The 21,560-nt window shown below is 43.9% G+C and overlaps 1 protein-coding gene across 2 annotated transcripts in view; it reads right to left on the reverse strand.

Moving 5' to 3' along the window:
* Positions 1-1,700: 1,700 nt before the first annotated feature.
* The window catches only part of LOC147604300 (S-adenosyl-L-methionine-dependent methyltransferases superfamily protein), a 73,129-nt gene continuing 53,269 nt past the window's right edge, over positions 1,701-21,560 (reverse strand). For both annotated transcript variants that reach the window (XM_086795344.1, XM_086795343.1), the window contains exons 8-13: positions 3,693-3,837; positions 3,513-3,574; positions 3,317-3,407; positions 3,139-3,222; positions 2,581-2,742; positions 1,701-2,484 (exon numbers count right to left, since the gene is read on the reverse strand). In XM_086795344.1, coding sequence (XP_086651470.1) covers positions 2,270-2,484; positions 2,581-2,742; positions 3,139-3,222; positions 3,317-3,407; positions 3,513-3,574; positions 3,693-3,837 — 759 coding nt within the window. In that variant the 3' untranslated portion in view covers positions 1,701-2,269. The remainder of the gene's footprint in view (positions 2,485-2,580; positions 2,743-3,138; positions 3,223-3,316; positions 3,408-3,512; positions 3,575-3,692; positions 3,838-21,560) is intronic.

The following is a 21,560-nucleotide window of genomic DNA, read 5'->3' on the forward strand; positions in this document are numbered from 1 at the left end:
AATGACATCTACAAAGGTGAAACTTGCTGCTGTGAGCGATTTTAAAAAAAACAAAGCCCACCATCATGTTCGCCATGGTCCAAAAAGCGCAAATAATTGTCTATCTATTCATGGTCTACACCATTGAGTATACCAACCAGTGTGCCGTTGAGTTGAGATCAATCCCCATGTGGTGGTTTGGCTAATGAAGGTGTGTGAAGAGAGCATTCAATCCTCCACTATTGATGGGTAGAGAAGAAGAGGGGGCAAAAGCTTTAAAACATAATGAAAAGTAGTTTTCACTAATTAATCACTAATTATGATAACAAAGATTAAGCAAAAAAAGCATAAATATTGAGAATCTTGGCTCTAATACCATGTTGGAATTAATGGTGGCTTAAGAAAGTTGTTTCACAAGGTTTAATCATGGTGAATGAAGAACTCAAGTGATTAGGGTTGATGCAAGAGCTCAATATAATAACGAAGTAGAGAGCGGGAGAAAACTTCTAAAAAATTATTAGATAGCAACTTATAAATAGACTTGGACAAATGTGATTAAGAGTTAAACACATCAACCCAATCTGAAAGTAGCTAAAAAAGGACACCCATTGTCTAGAATGGAGTGCAACCAAAAGGTTCCTTTCATACTAACACATGGTTGCCTTGGAAGTGTGGACATGGCCAATATTTATAGCTAGAGAAGGCTTTTAAAGCATAGAACCATATGCCCAATATTCCCAAGGCCACATACAAGATATTTTGGGGTGCATTCCAACACCACCGACTTTTCAAGTATATTTCTAGGTCGACTGCAACCAGATAAGCACAAACTCTTTCATTGGTTGGGGTTTTATAGTACAAAACATGTAATGTTTAAAGAACAAGCTTGGCACTTAGATCCACTCCTAAGAATTGTCTTGTTGCAAATGTGCAATCAACATGCACATTGTTGCGACCAACTTGGTGGCCACAATGACATCTTCCGACGCTTGGGCATGGCACGCTACATAACATGTGTAGTTAAAGAAGTGCTTCCTACCCTTAAAAGCAAAGGCATAGACTAACACAGCCCCATCTTGGCTATGGCCAAGCAACCTTGCCAACACAATACCCCACGTAATTTATGAGTGCTTAGACTCCACTCACTCCCAATTTCGAGTCCACATTGAGGCCCTCAAGCCAACACAAGATGTAACAGACTTAATAAATGCAAATACCATTTCCATTTCATGTACCTCCCCTTTTATTTCTCTCTTTAAGTCCCTACAATGTCCATCTGAAACCACTTCCAATCTCCAAGTGGTTCACTAGACAAAGGGGTAAGATAAATAGTGCCTGCCCTTCCTCCTCCCACAGTTCTTTAAACTAGTGTAAATATCCTTGATTGCACACTCACATTTCTTTACAACTTGAAACACGACATTTCCCTTTCTAATTTCCAAAAGATAGGACACATAGGCTTGACATTATGTAAATCACCACAATTTAAATTTTGGATTAAACATTTACTTTTCAAAAATTTTCCTTTTACCGTGGCCAACTTAATGGGTTTCTCCAACTGCTGATTTCATTGCCTGCTGAATTCTACTGGGTAAAAGAAAATAGCAACTATAAACAATGTTAAAGACAGTAGCTCTAGATACATTCCACCCTACATTAATACTTGGGTATGATACCTAGAGGATAAAAAGCTTGTGGAAAACCAAAACATGGGAGAGCTAGCAAAGCAGAATTGAATTGAACTCTCAGCATAACTGTTGGAAGAGCAGCAACAAGTTTAATCACAATCGAGCATTGAACTCAGCAAAAGACCCAAGTTGAGCTAGCCAGGATTCCTTACATCCCACAAACATAGGTACCTGAGAAGAGTGGAGGCCGCCATGGCAGACTTGCTCATTTCGATGCAACCAATTATATAAGCCAGTAGGGTCTACACTCACCCTATTGCCATAACCAACTGGTCCAAGAAAGCCGACACTGAGATACAAGAAGACACCTGTCACCAGAAGACTGGACAATACTGATCCCGTACACGTATGTCCAAGTCAAGAATGATGAAAGAGGAGGAGAGAGGACAATGTGAAGGCTGGAAACAAGGCAGATGGCTCTGCATCAACCAACTGCTTTTTTCCACTCCCAATACATTTCAGTTGAACTGCAATCATTTCAATATCATTGAATGTAGGCAAATACAGCTGCTGTCTAATGTGTTGATGAGCAGGCTGCTGAGCGCCCAATCTACACCAGCAGACTGCCCCGATGATCACTCACTTAAGATTGTGAAAACTCCTTAACAAGACATTTTTTTGTGTTTCTGCTGCCATAAGCGTTTGTGTTCTTTTCCTTTTTTTGAGGATTTATCAAGTTCACCTCCCTTCTTCTCTGAATTTGAATGCAAGAAACCTGTAACAGTGCACTCAACCGCCACATTTGATTTCCGTTCAAAAAGGGCAACAAAAAACCCATCCATCTCTTCGCATGGCTCTATACGTAGAAGGTTGTAAGCTGCATACAAGCCAATACTACTTCAAATTAGCATACAACGCAAGGTCTTTGTTTGTGTGAGCAATGCCTAGAAGTGCATTGCAAATGCACAGTCACCTCCTTCAAAAACTGGAAGCCCACGCTGCTGCCACTCTGGAATAGGATATCCTAACCGAAAACCATTGCTAGATGCATGATCAAGGACAGCCTTTACAACATCCTCATTCTCGCGTTGATGGATCGAACAAGTACTGTACACAACACGCTCCACAGCAGGGACTGCAACACAACAATGTCTGATAAAAATTAGTCTTCTCCATCAAGGCATCAGATCTACTGTAATGCAAAGCAGACTTCAGTGACCATCATTGGTGAGCCCTTTTGCCCAAGTGGCTATAGCAACACACTGTCTAGATTCTAAAAGAAAATGCGAGTTTGAATCCCGACACCTAGATACATAATATATAACTCACCCAAGCAAGAGAAGAATTTCTCTAGCAGAAGCTGGCCTTTATTGTCTTAGAGAGAGAGAGAGAGAGAGAGAGAGAGAAGACATACTAAACGTCTACTAAAGACCCTATGGGCCTATGAGACCAAAGTGATACAATAATGTCCATGGCATATGAAGTTCCCATGAAATTTTGTATGCCATCATAAGAACACAAACTTGCATACATGATAAAGCAAACCGAAGGGCTTTCTCTTGAAAACATGCCAACTTTTCAAGTCTTTGCAAATCCACAGCACCCGGGTCTTGATCTAGAGACAAAGCACCTCTTCGTGTTATTGCACAATAATTAAATAGCTTAGGGTAATCAGATTCTAATTAATAGAATTCCAGTTTGTGATTTACTAATATTTGAAAAGGACGGAAGAAGGTGATCCAAGCGTCGATGAGCCGTTCCCGAGCCCGAGCAAGATGGATCCAAAAGAACCGCCTTCACCTGTTTCATAAACCAACAGATTGATTACAGCCACATCATGCCCTCTCGGCCAAGTTTAAAGAAGGCCAACATTCTCACCAATACCCAAAATTTGTGAAATCTTACTTGAGATAATGCCAAGCTGCTAACATCAAGCTTCAAAAAATCCTGGTGCCAAACTTTCACATCTGTATGCTTTTAAGGAAGCCTTTTGATAATTTTACGTTCTGATCTTATTATAATAATATATATTTCTATCATTTTGAATCTGCAGGATTTATTGATAAGGTTCCCATGGATGGATACTAGAGGCTCCAGCAAGTTTTACAGTCTCGTGAAGCCGTCCTATCCGTTTCTCATTCACTTCACAGGCAATAACTTTTCCTTTCCCTCCCATTAAAGCGGCCAACTGGACAGTCTTATTCCCAGGCGCAGCACAAGCATCCAGTACCTGAGATACACAAATAGGAAATTCAGATGGTCATTATAAGGCAAAGCACTAAACCAACAGTACAACCCCAGCCCTCCCACCTTCTGCCACACCTCCAAAACTGAGAGAACACCTAACATAAGGAGAGGTCACAAGGGTCAGGTATTATGGTGGAAGCATTTTTGTGCTTAATCAAGAATTAGTAAATTACTGCACTAAATCACATTGACAGCAACAAGAGAACTTAACATTGAGAGAGAAAGAAAGAAAGATTAAATTATGGTCTACGACAAAACTTTAAGGTGTTTGAGACCAAGCAGTAGTACAGGTGTGCCATAAATAAGCTAAAAACTGGAACATGGAAAAAGAAAAAAAACACCCCAACTGAAGGGTCCACGTGTACTATATGGACCCAACAAGTACAAATGACTTTAATGCATCCAAGAAGAAGAGGGAATCATATGTCATGTCCCCTGCTGCGTAGTGTAGTGGTTAGAGAGCTGAAGTCTAAAGCAGAGATCTTGGGTTTGATTCTCGCTACCTACAGCTGGGGGCGACATCGCAAGGGAGTGGGGGGAGGATCCACTTATGGGTGTATGTAAAATGGGTCGGTGCACTCCAAAAAAAGGGAATTGTATATCATCCTCATCATAAAAAGAGTACATAGCCTAAACATCCACCTCTCAGGTCCGTGCATCTCTTTGGCGTTGAAGTATATCCCTAACCTGGATCCGAAGGGAAGAGGGTCTGGATCTCTGAGGGCAGGGCTGCCAGCTCACAGCCGTCTCTGTGGTGACACCACAGGTAGTACCAGTGCGTGAAAAGGCACTGTCGTGTCGAAATCTAGTGCATCTGTCTGCTCTCTCTAGAGCTGCCGCAACTGAGCGTCCGACGTGGAGCTAAAGAAATCTGTAATGGAGGTCTGAGTAGTAACCTGCTAATCCTGAACACAGCTGCATCAAGGTATCTCTATAACGGCACAGCTCTGTCAAGAACATACCCAAACATTTCTAACATCTATAGTGCATAACCCATGAAAGAGGGCCAAAACCCTCTCTGAAGTAGCAATGAAATCTTCCTTGTATCTCATAAGATTGAACATGTAACCAAGTAGTGCTCCTCTCTCTGTCTCCCCAGTAGTGCATATATACCTAGATGAATCCAGGAACATGCCCAAATTTCACCTTTTAGGAACATGCATGTTATATACTCATGGTAGTCAACCCACAAGACTATATAACTATCAACTCCATAATGCATAGTATGGACTAGATACTACAACATCCCCACTAACGTCATCAGTGCCCAATAGAGGGTATAGAACTCTGTATCAAGATATATACTCACACGCGCACTCCACACACACACACATACACACGTAAGAGCATATATTCACACAAAGCCCTCGTACTGAGTCTATGTCAAACATCCGGAGATGCAGGGCAGACTCAGCCATAATGAAGCCTAGCACTAAGGGATGTAGCAAATAGAAAGAATTAGTACAGCAAATAAGTAGTTGATAGGGAAAATGCACCGCTAAAGATAGAATAAGCACAATATCAACTGGCCGCAACTCGGATGAAAACTTCACAATGTGAAATCTGCATGTCTGCTAATACGGCTGAATTATATACCTAGATGAATCTAGGAACATGCCCAAATTCACCTTTTAGGAACGTGCATGTTATATACTCATGGTAGTCAACCCACAAGCCTATATAACTATCAACTCCATTATGCATAGTATGGACTAGATACTACGACATCCCGACTAGCGTCATTAGTGCCCAATAGTGGGTGTAGAAAACTGTATCAAGATATGCTCTCACACACACACTCCACACACACACACACACACACACCCACACATAAGAGCATATATTCACACAAAGCCCTTCGTACTGAGTTTCTGTCAAACCTCCGAAGACGCACGGCAAACTCAGCCATAATGAAGCCTAGCACTAAGGGAAGTAGCAAATAGAAAGAATTAGTACAGCAAATAAGTAGTTGATAGGACAAATGCACCGCTAAAGATAGAAAGAATAAGCACAATATCAACTGGTTACTGGCTGCAACTCGGACGAAAACTTCACAATGTGAAATCTGCATGTCCGCTAATACGGCTGAATTATATACCTAGATAAATCTATGAACATGCCCAAATTCACTTGTATACTCCTCTTGTAGGACGCCCTATGCTCTCACTGCCTCAATCCAAAGTTGATGGGAAGATACTCTCCTCTGACAATTGCAATCCTCATGGCATGAGACATGCGTCTATAGAGGTATCTAGGTTTCTCAACGAAATTGTCCTCTGTAACTCTCAGGAAAAACTCTTTGTAGAAGTGAAGCTTCGTAGGAACCTGTGATGCGATTAGCCAGATCTGACTCATGTGGAGCCAAATCAAATCTAGAGGGATGATGGAGATGATCTCTTGCTGAAAGAGATCCAAGAAGGGGAGAGGGGGGGGGGGGGGGGCGCGCTCCAAGCTGTAATCAAAAGAGGGGAGGTGATCCATCTGAAGATTACGTGAGACAAACTATCTAGTGCTGTGGGAGTACCGCAATCTGCTGTGTCCATAGTGTGCAAGCTCTCTGGAGAACTCGAGTCCCAACCTTAGGAGGCAGTCTCTCTCTAGTGTATATAAATGGAGTGTATAAGTAGCAGTCCAGGAGAGGGGATCTAAGACCAATGGAGCTGCTCCAAACCGAGCCACTATGATCTCGCCCGGCACCAGAGGCTTAGTCCTGACTCCGAATCGTACATGAGAACATCATCACCCCCCTTCCTCCCGAGAAAGGCCTCTCGACGGCTTTCCCTACTCCGTCATTGTCAGGGGTCGTGGGAGGGTTAATCCTGGTCCTCCATTTGGCAAGCATTAAAAGCAGTAATCACCCCTCAAAAGTATCAGTATTTTGACAAAACGGCAACCGGAATGTGGAATGCAACAGGATTTTGACAAACTAGCACCCAGAATGCAGAATACAGCAGATTGCACCACCTCAACATGTGGAAGCTAGATTGAAGGTGATGGCACCACCTCAGCACTCGGAATGCTCCCTAATCAGTGATCACTGATTTCTGACATTTTCGGCCGTCCTCCCCCTTCCCCAGACCATGACAGATAGGAATGGCCTCACTTGCAGGTCCTTGATCCTCCTCCAATCCTCCTAGATCCCAAAACGAAGTTCCTTACATCCTAGCCAATCGCATTAAGGCGTTAAAAAGCTAGCTTGTGGTATTGGATTCCTAGAAGTGAGCCTAGAAGCACTCCCTCCAAGCGAGCCACTCTCACCATTTGGTCCCTTCACCAGTCTTGATCAGTGTTTTGGGGCAAGCCCACACACAGAACAAAACCAAGGTGAGAACGGGGATTTTCCACAGAAGGAAGCTGAAGCATTCACTGGCAAGGATTGGCCTGAAAGATCGCTACGCAGCACGAGCATCATGGGATTTTATTCATTTAAGTGACCTATATGGTTTATAAGTCAGCGTGTTCACATATCATTAAAATCTAGGTGGACATACACATCATTATTTTGGGCGTGTACCCATGGACAGAAGGAGGCGCCTATAGCTACAACTTGGCAACAAGTTGGGAAAAAGCATAAAAAGCAGATATTTTGGGCAGCCAAGCCACTTTTGGCACAAAAGGAAAAGCACAGCTAAAAGAAGCTGGTCAACTCCATAAAAAGGTGGAGGAGGGGCTGTTTTTGGGGCATGCTCATACACCTACAGGAAGACTGCAGTTGTTTTTCTCTCTCTTCAGTGCTGGCCGTACTGAGGGCTAATGCCCTTCTTTCCTCTATTTCGATTGGCTGCACACAGCACAGCAGCAGCAGAAAACTTCTCTCTCTACTGTTCAGAAGCTGGTCACCAGCCGTGTTTTGCATCTGCTAACCACCTCCAAAATCTGGCCGACTGCTGGCTGTACTGACAGCCATATAGTAGGAGTACAGCAGCAGCACACTGGCCATACAGCTTCCACACGTGTAGTAGAGACTCGCCCTTTTCTCTCTCTCAGCCCTGGCCATGCGACGGGCAGATTCGGGACTGTTTTGAAGACAGTTTTGGGCAGCTATTGGTACTGTTTCGTCTTTGGCTCTGGAAACACATCTGGGCATGAGCCTTGTTGATGCTATGTGGAAAATCCGGTGTTATATGCACCCTCACCTTGAGTTCTTGTAAAGCTTCTACTGAATAAAGAAGTTCCTATGGGGAGCCGGCCGTTTCGGCTTAGTGTCCTATCTTTATATTGTTGTGGGTTCCTGCTATGTTCATACTCTGTTTGGTATTCGAAGTGTCTTTTATCTTTTGTTCCGGGCATAGTCACATGGGACGCGAAATGGGGATGGGGAACGGGGATGGAAAAGATTGAGAATGGACATTCCCTGTGACTATAGAGTGACATGGGACGGGAATGGGAACAGGAAGATGCTACCATCCCCAACATTCCCGAGTCTAAAAAATGCTCATTCCCTGTGACTATGGTTCCGGGTCCCCGACCAATTACAGTGGTATCAGAGCATAGGCTTTCTCGGAAGCAGAGGCTTCCTTCCAGCAACGAGGAAGAGAAAAGATCACAATTGGGGACCACAGTGACCAACAATTTTATGGAAGCAGTCATGTGTCAAGAGCATGTGCAGTAGACAGCTTGGCTAAGGATTTATAGATTCATAGATTTCATCCTCAAAATATGGAGCTGGCTTTATGTGCACATGTTCAGCACTCTTTCCATACGGAATATTGCGGATTATAAATCAAGCTTACAAGCAAGCTATATGGAGATATATCTTATGGATATGGTGACGCCTGGCAAAGAAAAGCTAAGTATACTTAAGCCTTGTATGCCCATACAAGGAGAATTGTGTGTTGTTTGCCTTGAATTTTTTTAGGTAAACACTGTTAATGGTTGAAAAGCTTGGTTTATATGGTTTTCACACGAATATGTCCAACGACTATGGACTAAGTTTTTGGCATATCTTTGCTCGACGATTTATACATATATGATGGTTTCACACATCTACATGGTTATCATTGGCTAAGTGATTCTTGGGCTTCATACACAGCTCTTTGGCTCCCTTTACTAGGATGGAGTATGTTTTTCGCTCCCTTTATTTGGGATGCAATGGACTTGAGAAACTCATGGATATCTCATGGATCGAGGATTTTTCTATGGATTTCTATCATTGGTAGAAATGCTTGTAAAACTATCAATCGCATACATACTTATGGAGAACCAGGATCTCTATGCATAACCTATGAAGAGATGGACATGTGAAGCATGTTAAGCTTGGGCATGCGTATGGATCATAGGGGTGGTGCCCTTATGCAGTCCAATGGCATGGCAAGATGTTTTGTGGCTATGTATTCTGCTAATTTTCTTTTTGCATGTACTTAAAGCTACTTACAGATTTATGAATATTTTTTATACGGTTGACTCTTGTGCCCGTATCTGACTTCGGATTATGGATCTAGATTTATGGCTTTAATGCCAGCATTATGAATTTATTGCTTTTGTATGGCTATGGTTGCCTACTACAAATTGGCACTCCATCTAATACACTTGAAGAGTATTCCAATCGTATCAAGCTTTTACAATTGCGGACAACTATTTTATAAGACGGAGAGGATGTCACCATTTGGTCCCTTCACTCTTGATCAGTGTTTTGGGGCAAGCCCACACACAGAACAAAACCAAGGTGAGAACGGGAATTTTCCACAAAAGGAAACTGAAGCATTCACTGGCAACAAGGATTGACCTAAAAGACGGCTACACAACACGAGCATCATGGGATTTTATTCATTTGAGTGACCTATATGGTTTATAAGTCATTGTGTTCACACATCATTAAAAGCTGGGCGGACATATTATTATTTTGGGCATGTACCCATGGACAGAAGGAGGCGCCTAGCTACAGCTTGGCAACAAGTTGGGAAAAAGCATAAAAAGCAGATATTTTTGGCAGCCAAGCCATTTTTGGCACAAAAGGAAAAGCATAGCCAAAAGAAGCTGGTCGACTCCATAAAAAGGTGGAGGGGGGGCTGTTTTTGGGGCATGCACATACACTCACAGGCCGAATGCAGTTGTCTCTCTCTCACTCTTCACTGTTGGCCGTACTGAGGGCTATTGCCCTTCTTTCCTCTCTTTCGACTGGCTGCACACAGCACAGCAGCAGTAGAAAACTTCTTTCTCTACTGTTCAGAAGCTGGTCACCAGCCGTGTTTTGCATCTGCTAACCACCTCCAAAATCTGGCTGACTGCTGGCTGTACTGACAGCCGTACAGCTTCCACACGTGGCAGCACAGCCGTACAGCCGTGTTTTGAAGATGGTTTTGGGCAGCTATTGGTACTGTTTCGTCTTTGGCTCTGGAAACAGATATGCGCATGAGCCGGCGACATATGTAATGCTCCTCTCTCTCAACCTCTGTGTGGCAGAATCGGCAGATCCTCTCCTCCCTGGGTCTCCGTATGAGCTCCCTAGCTCTGAATAAGTGCTCAGCTCTACCAATCTCCACTCTAAGGCAGTGGGATGAAACCCATATCTTGCCAATCGCAATCCGCATGGCATGGGACAAGTGAACACTCAGGTAGCCCAGCTGCTAGATGAATCCATCCTCGGTGAGCGTGAGGAAGTGATCTCTATTGCATCTTCAGTGGACGCTCTGAAGGTATGATCGATGTGCAATGGGTGCAAAGGGTAAGAAGATCTCACTGGCTAACCCGGTTGGTGTCCTCATCAGAGCTGGAGAAAAGGGGAGTCCAAATAGTACTGAAAGCGTTGGAGGCGGTCCATGAGGAGAACCAAGTGGAAAGTTAGACATACCATACTCCAAGGTGTCCCTCGAGTGCTAGCTGTCTCGAGGACTCTAGGGCAAGCCTCGGGTACCTATGGGGACTGATGGTTAGTTGCGGATCATATGGGAGAACATCATGACCTGGGGCCTCTCAACTCGCTCCCAATCCTCATCGGATAAACCTGGCCCCAAAAGGTTGCTCCATACATCAAGGCTGGTGTGACGAGGGTGTCAAAATGCCAATCCTTCATCTTGATTCCTGGGCTCCTAGAAATGTGCCTGGAAACACTGCCACTCAAGGCTGCATATCCCTGTGTCACTCTGGCATGTGCTGGAGGAAGCATGGTGAAGCGTGGGCCTCTAAAAGTGACTAAAGGTAGACATAGGATGAGACAATCTCCACACGATCCCCTTTGTATGTGAAGCTCAATCAAGATGTGAAGGGGCAGGAGGTATTGAAGACCATTACCTTGGTTTTACCAAGGTTAACAATGAGGTCCCGCAAAGTGCAAAAATCCAGTAAGGCATCCAAATGTCTCTGAAGCCCCTCGGCTGAATCTGAAAGGAGAACGATGTCATCTGCATAAAGTAGTAGGGGGATCGGTATGCATGCCAGTGTGGGACCAGCCCCACCTAATCTACCAATGAAGCTCAAGATCTCATCAATGTTGGCAATCACAGATTCAACCATGGAGCTATGGAGGATGAAATCTCTCCATGGTTGAAGAGGAGGAAGAAGAGAGAGAAGAGAAAGCAAATTGGGCACAAAACAAGGTGATTGTATTATGAATGAATGAGAATGAGATGAATGAACCACCAAGTACTATACCCTTTTATAGGCATCAAACCCTATCTTTTGACTCTAACTAAGAGATTGTTCACACCAAGTTGGCTATAAACCTAATGACCAGATGTCCATATCCCCAATGTCACATGGTATTTTGGTGTATTTCTAACACCCTCCCTCAACAAAATATCCATGACTACTATGATGTCAATGCTAGCTCTAATTACTGTTCAGTGTTCACAAAGCTGTTTTATGATGACCATCCAAGTACCCGTAGGTCTTACTCATGGTGGTTTACAATGTCAATCAATGATGACAGATGCTAGACATCTAGTTATGATTACATTGCACTTAGGATAGAGGGGTGACCACAGGTGGAGCAGCCTTCTCAGCTCAGTCTCTCCAGCATGCTTTCATAGTGTAACAATGTAACTTGGTTGAACACAATGCTAATCAATACACTTAAATACACTAAGATTTGAAGGACACTTGCTCAAATACAAGAAGTAAATTGATGAATTGACAAGAGGCACACAATGAGCCGGAACGGCCGACCCCTCCCTTGAGTAAATTGTATTACTATTGGAGAAATTCAATACATAGCTTCACGGGCATCCATTGCCAAATCCTCCATGCCAATGCATATGAAATTCAGCATTTAGAAAACAATGGTATGTCGATGTAGATCACCAAGGAGCTGCCTTGATGCCCGGCCCGACTTCAGTGCCCATATTCTCTACCATTGGCTCTATGTTCTACCAAGCAAGGTAGCAACATCTTCAAGAGCACATAGGACAAGAGAAATACTACACAGGGCGGCTAAACAAGGAGTCCTGCCCTTCTACTGAGTAAGTAATGACAACACATTGTCCAATTAGCTTACCAGTCTTCATGGAAGTTGTTGCAAGCGGAAGCCTTCGCGTTGGAAGCTTTAGAAGTGTTGATATCTTCGATTTGCCGCAATCCTTCGCGACAAAAGTCTTCAAGAGGATGAAGGGAACCCTGGGAAAGGTTCAATTTGAGAAAGGAAGGCTGAAATTAGGGTTTTCAGCAAAAAGACCAGAAATAACAGCAAAAATGAGAGCTGTTTTGCTGAATTTCAGTCATTGGGAGTGAGTAGGAGAGTGATTAGCACTTGGAAACACTCTTGGAAGCTTGGAAAACACCCTAGCAAGTTGGGTATGGCTATGGAGAGCTTGGAAATGGAGAGAAATGGTGGAAAAACAGAGTTTTCAGCCTCCAAAAATCCTCATGAAGAGAAAACACGAATTTCTCTTAATAAGTAAGTGAATTGGGGTCCAATCAGGTGAAGGGACATGGGGAGATGCCCATTTATGAGTAAAAGGGGAGGATCAGGTCCTGGACATTGAGTCTTGTCCGCCTCGGGACTTCAGTGAGTGTGAACTTGGAAGCGGTCATAATTTATAAGTGACTTTTGGGCGCCCAAACTTTAATGAAATGGGAACGCACTCACTTATAAATATTGGCCTAGTCCTAGGGACTATTTGAGCCTAGATTGGGTAATACTTACCACCTGTTCACATGCCACACAACCATGTCAGCAGACAGTTTCACACGCACGGTTCACGGGCGGGCGTCCCCTAGCCCGGAACTACACATAGGTCATGCAGGCATGAAAACAGCATGCAATTTCATTTGCAGGCAAGCACATAAAGATGCTATGCAATGCAGCATTGGCATGAGCAATTTCCGTTCATGAAACCATATAATACCAGGCGTTTCCAGACAAGTATATGCAATACCAGACCCAGTGGAAAGCCAATCCTCCAGGCGTTTCCGGGCATGTACACAAAGGCACAAGTCCCAGCGGAAAGCCAAGTCCTCCAGGCGTTTCCGGGCATGTACACAAAGGCACAAGTCCCAGCGGAAAGCCAAGTCCTCCAGATATTCCGGGCATGATAACATCAAGTCCCAGCGGAATATCATATCCAACTATACAGCATGACACGTGTCAATCACATGCATAGGCACATTCCATAAGCCATGGACACCAATCCAATATGTACATAGTGTGAAAGCAAGAGTGAACCATTTGGGTGACTAAATGGTGACACCAATGTAACAATGTAACTTGGTTGAACACAATGCTAATCAATACACTTAAATACACTAAGATTTGAAGGACACTTGCTCAAATACAAGAAGTAAATTGCTGAATTGACAAGAGGCACACAATGAGCCGGAACGGCCGACCCCTCCCTTGAGTAAATTGTATTACTATTGGAGAAATTCAATACATAGCTTCACGGGCATCCATTGCCAAATCCTCCATGCCAATGCATATGAAATTCAGCATTTAGAAAACAATGGTATGTCGATGTAGATCACCAAGGAGCTGCCTTGATGCCCGGCCCGACTTCAGTGCCCATATTCTCTACCATTGGCTCTATGTTCTACCAAGCAAGGTAGCAACATCTTCAAGAGCACATAGGACAAGAGAAATACTACACAGGGCGGCTAAACAAGGAGTCCTGCCCTTCTACTGAGTAAGTAATGACAACACATTGTCCAATTAGCTTACCAGTCTTCATAGAAGTTGTTGCAAGCGGAAGCCTTCGCGTTGGAAGCTTTAGAAGTGTTGATATCTTCGATTTGCCGCAATCCTTCGCGACAAAAGTCTTCAAGAGGATGAAGGGAACCCTGGGAAAGCTTCCCCTATGGTTCAATTTGAGAAAGGAAGGCTGAAATTAGGGTTTTCAGCAAAAAGACCAGAAATTACAGCAAAAATGAGAGCTGTTTTGCTGAATTTCAGTCATTGGGAGTGAGTAGGAGAGTGATTAGCACTTGGAAACACTCTTGGAAGCTTGGAAAACACCCTAGCAAGTTAGGTATGGCTATGGAGAGCTTGGAAATGGAGAGAAATGGTGGAAAAACAGAGTTTTCAGCCTCCAAAAATCCTCATGAAGAGAAAACACGAATTTCTCTTAATAAGTAAGTGAATTGGGGTCCAATCAGGTGAAGGGACATGGGGAGATGCCCATTTATGAGTAAAAGGGGAGGATCAGGTCCTGGACATTGAGTCTTGTCCGCCTCGGGACTTCCGTGAGTGTGAACTTGGAAGCGGTCATAATTTATAAGTGACTTTTGGGCGCCCAAACTTTAATGAAATGGGAACGCACTCACTTATAAATATTGGCCTAGTCCTAAGGACTATTTGAGCCTAGATTGGGTAATACTTACCACCTGTTCACATGCCACACAACCATGTCAGCAGACAGTTTCACACGCACGGTTTACGGGCGGGCGTCCCCTAGCCCGGAACTACACATAGGTCATGCAGGCATGAAAACAGCATGCAATTTCATTTGCGGGCAAGCACATAAAGATGCTATGCAATGCAGCATTAGCATGAGCAATTTCCGTTCATGAAACCATATAATACCAAGCGTTTCCAGACAAGTATATGCAATACCAGACCCAGTGGAAAGCCAATCCTCCAGGCGTTTCCGGGCATGTACACAAAGGCACAAGTCCCAGCGGAAAGCCAAGTCCTCCAGGCGTTTCCGGGCATTTACACAAAGGCACAAGTCCCAGCGGAAAGCCAAGTCCTCCAGATATTCCGGGCATGATAACATCAAGTCCCAGCGGAATATCATATCCAACTATACAGCATGACACGTGTCAATCACATGCATAGGCACATTCCATAAGCCATGGACACCAATCCAATATGTACATAGTGTGAAAGCAAGAGTGAACCATTTGGGTGGCTAAATGGTGACACCAATGTAACAATGTAACTTGGTTGAACACAATGCTAATCAATACACTTAAATACACTAAGATTTGAAGGACACTTGCTCAAATACAAGAAGTAAATTGCTGAATTGACAAGAGGCACACAATGAGCCGGAACGGCCGACCCCTCCCTTGAGTAAATTGTATTACTATTGGAGAAATTCAATACATAGCTTCACGGGCATCCATTGCCAAATCCTCCATGCCAATGCATATGAAATTCAGCATTTAGAAAACAATGGTATGTCGATGTAGATCACCAAGGAGCTGCCTTGATGCCCGGCCCGACTTCAGTGCCCATATTCTCTACCATTGGCTCTATGTTCTACCAAGCAAGGTAGCAACATCTTCAAGAGCACATAGGACAAGAGAAATACTACACAGGGCGGCTAAACAAGGAGTCCTGCCCTTCTACTGAGTAAGTAATGACAACACATTGTCCAATTAGCTTACCAGTCTTCATAGAAGTTGTTGCAAGCGGAAGCCTTCGCGTTGGAAGCTTTAGAAGTGTTGATATCTTCGATTTGCCGCAATCCTTCGCGACAAAAGTCTTCAAGAGGATGAAGGGAACCCTGGGAAAGCTTCCCCTATGGTTCAATTTGAGAAAGGAAGGCTGAAATTAGGGTTTTCAGCAAAAAGACCAGAAATTACAGCAAAAATGAGAGCTGTTTTGCTGAATTTCAGTCATTGGGAGTGAGTAGGAGAGTGATTAGCACTTGGAAACACTCTTGGAAGCTTGGAAAACACCCTAGCAAGTTAGGTATGGCTATGGAGAGCTTGGAAATGGAGAGAAATGGTGGAAAAACAGAGTTTTCAGCCTCCAAAAATCCTCATGAAGAGAAAACACGAATTTCTCTTAATAAGTAAGTGAATTGGGGTCCAATCAGGTGAAGGGACATGGGGAGATGCCCATTTATGAGTAAAAGGGGAGGATCAGGTTCTGGACATTGAGTCTTGTCCGCCTCGGGACTTCCGTGAGTGTGAACTTGGAAGCGGTCATAATTTATAAGTGACTTTTGGGCGCCCAAACTTTAATGAAATGGGAACGCACTCACTTATAAATATTGGCCTAGTCCTAAGGACTATTTGAGCCTAGATTGGGTAATACTTACCACCTGTTCACATGCCACACAACCATGTCAGCAGACAGTTTCACACGCACGGTTCACGGGCGGGCGTCCCCTAGCCCGGAACTACACATAGGTCATGCAGGCATGAAAACAGCATGCAATTTCATTTGCGGGCAAGCACATAAAGATGCTATGCAATGCAGCATTAGCATGAGCAATTTCCGTTCATGAAACCATATAATACCAAGCGTTTCCAGACAAGTATATGCAATACCAGACCCAGTGGAAAGCCAATCCTCCAGGCGTTTCCGGGCATGTACACAAAGGCACAAGTCCCAGCGGAAAGCCAAGTCCTCCAGGCGTTTCCGAGCATGTACACAAAGGCACAAGTCCCAGCGGAAAGCCAAGTCCTCCAGATATTCCGGGCATGATAACATCAAGTCCCAGCGGAATATCATATCCAACTATACAGCATGACACGTGTCAATCACATGCATAGGCACATTCCATAAGCCATGGACACCAATCCAATATGTACATAGTGTGAAAGCAAGAGTGAACCATTTGGGTGGTCAAATGGTGACATTCCCCCCCGCTTCTAAACAGTTGTCCGCAACTGAAATGCATCGAAATATGTCTGAAGCACATGCGGGCAATCTTTGAAGAACTCTTCATCTACCCATTTAGCATCAATGGGAAGATAGTTCTTAAACTTCACAAGGTAATGCCTCACAACTTTGCCTGCAGCAAGCTTGCGTTCCTTGTGATACACAATCTGCTCTGGCTGCAAGATCTCCTCAAGCTCATCCACTTCTGGTGGATCCTCAATGACCATTTCACTGGGCTCCGGCCCTACATACTTGCGAAGAAGACTCACATGAAAAGCATTGTGTATGTGCCAATGACTAGGTAATGCCAATCTGAAAGCCACTTCATTGATCTTCTCGATCACTCGAAAAGGTCCATACTACCTGGTTGCAAGCTTAGGATATGCACCCTCTTTGCCAGGCCTCTTTGCAAGTCTTGCTTTCTCAAATTTCAGCAATACCCAATCATTCTCTTTAACATCCAATTGCCTTCTATGCTTGTCGGCAGCCTTTTTATGCTTGTCTTGTGACCTTGCAATGGCTGTCCGCACCTGAGCAAAAGCAATATCCAAGTCTCTTACATACTCATCAGCTGCAAATATCTCATCCTTTGTGCGAAGGATGGGTGGCAAAACCACCTTACCATAAACAATCTCAAACGGGGCCTTTCCCGTAGATGCATGCACCGTGTTGTTGTATGCAAATTCCACAAGCGGTAAGTACTTCTCCCAAGAAGACTTCTGATCCGCCACATAACATTTCAAGAGATCCAACACGGCTGAATTTGCAGCCTCACTTTGCCCATCCGTTTGAGGGTGATAAGCTGATGAGAAGTCCAATTTGGTGCCCATATTATCAAATAAGGCCCGCCAAAAGAGACTTGTAGTCTTGGGATCTCTATCCCCCACAATGGACTTCGGCATTTCATGATGTTTGAACACTTGTGCAAGATATATTTTAACCATATGCTCAGCTTTGATGGTCTTTTTGACCGGCAAGAAATGAGCTTGCTTACTAAACCTGTCCACAATTGTCCAAATTGCATCATTACCCTGTTGGGTACGTGGCAAGTCCATAATGAAATCCATTGTAATACTTTCCCATGGCTGCGTGGGAATAGGCAATGGCTGAAGCAAACCTGGTGCCTTTTGCCTATCAAATTTGACCTTTTGACAGGTGATACATGCACGTACATGTGCCTCTATGTCTTTCCGCATACCTGGCCAAAAGAAATACCGCTCAATCATGTGCGTAGTAGGCATTATGCCTCTATGACCAGCATATGGAGGAGCATGGCACTCATCCAAAACCTTTTGCCTCCTGTCAGACACCACACATAGGCAATTATCTTTCATGAGATAACCCTCTTTGATCACATATGAGGCATGTGCATGACCAGCCATCAAATCAGCCCAAATAGTGGCAAAATCAGCATCCGTATGATAGAAATCACGCATGGTAGACAAGTCTCCATGAGGGGCAACCGAGATAGCTGCTACATACGGCTTTCGTGACAATGCATCGGCCACTACATTCTTCTTTCCTGGGGTGTGCAAGATCTGAAAATGAAACATAGAGAGGAAATTGGCCATCCTCATATGCTTCTCTGACAACTTAGTTTGAGTAAGAAAATACCTCAAACTCTGGTGATCTGTCTTCACAGTGAAATCAGCCCCAAGAAGGTAATGTTTCCATATAGTAAGTGTGCATGAATTACAGCCAAGAGCTCTTTCTCATAAATGCCAAGAGATAGCTCTGCATCATGCAATCTACGACTCTCATAAGCCACGGCATGTCCCTCTTGATTAAGAACAGCCCCTATGCAATTTCCAGATGCATCACATTCCACACAAAAAGGCTTTTGCAAATCCGGAACGATCAACACTGAAACATTGCAGGATCCATCCGCACTCCATCTTTGGACACAATATGCCCAAGATAATGTATCTCTGACAAGAAGAACTCACTCTTCTTTGCATTTATGAAGAGTTTATGCTTATGGAGCTCTTCAAAAACAATAGCCAAATGAGCTTTATGCTCTTCTTCGGTCTTCGGAAGACTAGGATGTCATCAAAGAAGACACCTGTAAATTTCCTGTACCCACGGAATATGCGATCCATCATTCTATTGAATGTAGCCGGGGCATTTGTAAGACCAAAAGGCATAACAAGATACTCATAAAGCCCAAATGCTGTCCTGAAAGCAGTTTTGTGTACATCCTCAGGCACTACACCCACTTGATGATATCCACTCTTGAGATCGATTCGGCTAAAGCATGCCGATCCATCCAACTTGTCAAGGATGTCGTCTATGCGTGGAATCGGAAACCTATTCTTGATGGTAAGCTTATTCAAAGCTCTATAATCAACACACATATGAAAGGATCCATCCTTCTTTTGAACCAAGAGGACGGGTGAACAATATGGGGAAGAGCTTGGCTGAACCAAACCCTTCTCAAGAAGCTCATTCACTTGCTTCATGATCTCCTCTTTTTGGGATGCACTTACACGATAGGCTGGCCTATTAGGTGGTGAGCTACCCGGCACAAGATCAATGCGATGATCTTCCGGTCGTACAGGTGGTAACTCATTTGGTAACTCATCAGCAAAACAATCATTGTGCTCTTGCAAAAATTTCAGCCTATCATTACTAAGAGTGTTTACATGTACATTATTTTTCTCAACATGATCTCGTACAAAAATCAAGTACGCAAAAACACTCTTTTTCATTACTTTCTTAATTTGTACATGAGATACAACGGGAATGGTATCACCCTCTTCACCAGCATCAATTACATGTTCTCGGCCTTTATGCATGAAGGTGATCCTGTTAGTCTTGTAAGCCTTGCACGGATCAATACGTGTATGCCAAGGCTTTCCAAGCAATACATCACAGCCATTCAAAGGCGCCACAAGAAAATCCTCATGATCCACATAGCCTTGAATGTGTATGCGCAACTTGCCAAAAATAGGCATGACCTGCACTTCTCTACCAACAAAGGCAGCCCCTGCTTCAATTTGAGGACCCATGTCCTCCACTTCAATACCCAAAGCAGCTGCCATCTGAGTGGATATGAAATTCTCCGATGCACAATCATCAAACATGAACAAAGCGGGTCAACATCTTTGAGCTGTCCCCAAGCTTTACATACAACCCTATCTTTGCTATCATGTGAAGTGTTGCCCTGCACATCCGGAACCATATGCACATTAGGCTTCGGTACATTAGCATTTTCAGCTTTGTTCTTCTTATTTGGACATGCTCTTGCCATGTGCTCAGTGCTGCCACAAGTAAAGCATTTGCCTTCACGCATATATTGCTCCTTCTTCTTAGCACTAAGACCAAAGTTTGCCGGCTTATAAGGGCGCTTTTTAGCAAACTTATTTTCAGCTTTTGGACCTGATTTGGCTTGGTTTTGGTCCCTTTTAGGTGGCTGTCCATCATTTTACAGGTTTTGGACAGCCCTCTCTTTGCCTTGAAATGAGGGTTTAGCCTTATTGGATCGACTCAATTTGAGTTCCAATTGCTCGGTGGCGGTGGCGGCTGCGATTAATTGGTGTAAGGTATGACCAGGATACATTTGTAATCCCGCTTTGTACACGGGTTGCAATCCCGATTGAAACCTTCTCTTCCTTTCCGCCTCGGTGACATGCATAAATGGAGACACCTCCAAGAGCACTTTCCAAAACTTTTGTACATATGCATTTACCGATTCCCCCTCATTTTGCTTTACCCAATCCCACTTCATTGTTATCTCATTCAATGCATTGGGAGGCAAGAATTGAGCATAGAACCTCTCCTTGAACTCTTTCCATGATCTAACAGGATTCGGTGAGAGCTTCTCCGTGAGCCACCAATGGGCAGCAGTGCCTTTCATGAACATGCTTACATGCCGGATCATGGATTTCTGAGTGAAATCCTCTGAATGGGAGAATGAATTAGGGTTAGAGTTCATGTGTGGGAGACATACACAGAGAAGCAAGGGAGAGAGAGAGAGAGAGAGAGAGTTGTGGGGAAGTCAACTCAAGCATTGAGTGTGTGACTCCCCTATCACACATGTATATTGCACTAGTACACATAGTGCACTTAGTACATTAAAAGTACTAAGTGTACTATGTACTATAACTTATGGGCTTGTACACACTATAAGGGTGGGCATAGTGCCTTTACCCCAACCACCTCCCACTTAAAGGCAAAGTGCCCTTAAATGAAGGAAAAGAAAAAATAAACATGTACATGATAATATACAAGGCCATATCAAGGCTGAAACTGGCCTCATCCAATGCCCATCAAGTGTCTGCAATGAGCAAACCACTCCGGAGGCAAACTCTTTGTCAACAGATCAGCCGGGTTGTCATCCGTATGAATCTTAACAAGCTGAATTTGCTTGTTCTCTATCACCTCTCTGATGAAGTGATACTTCACATCCACATGCTTCGTCTTTTGCATGAAAGACAGGGTTCTTTGCCAACTGGATGGCACTCTGACTGTCACAATGCAACAATGGAATATCCCCTGTATAACCCAAATCAACCACTAACCGAGATAGCCATAATGCCTCCTTGCAAGCCTCTGTGGCTGCAATATACTCGGCCTCTGTAGTAGATAAGGCAGTGCACTTCTGCATCCTGGATATCCATGACACAGCACCTCCTGTGAATGTAAACACATAACCGGTAGTAGACTTCCGGTTATCTGGATGACTGGCATAATCCGAATCCGTGTAACCATGCACTAATGCA

Source organism: Cibotium barometz, chromosome 62 (genome assembly GCF_041138505.1).
Source record: "Cibotium barometz isolate CiBa-2024 chromosome 62, ASM4113850v1, whole genome shotgun sequence".
NCBI lineage: Eukaryota > Viridiplantae > Streptophyta > Polypodiopsida > Cyatheales > Cibotiaceae > Cibotium > Cibotium barometz.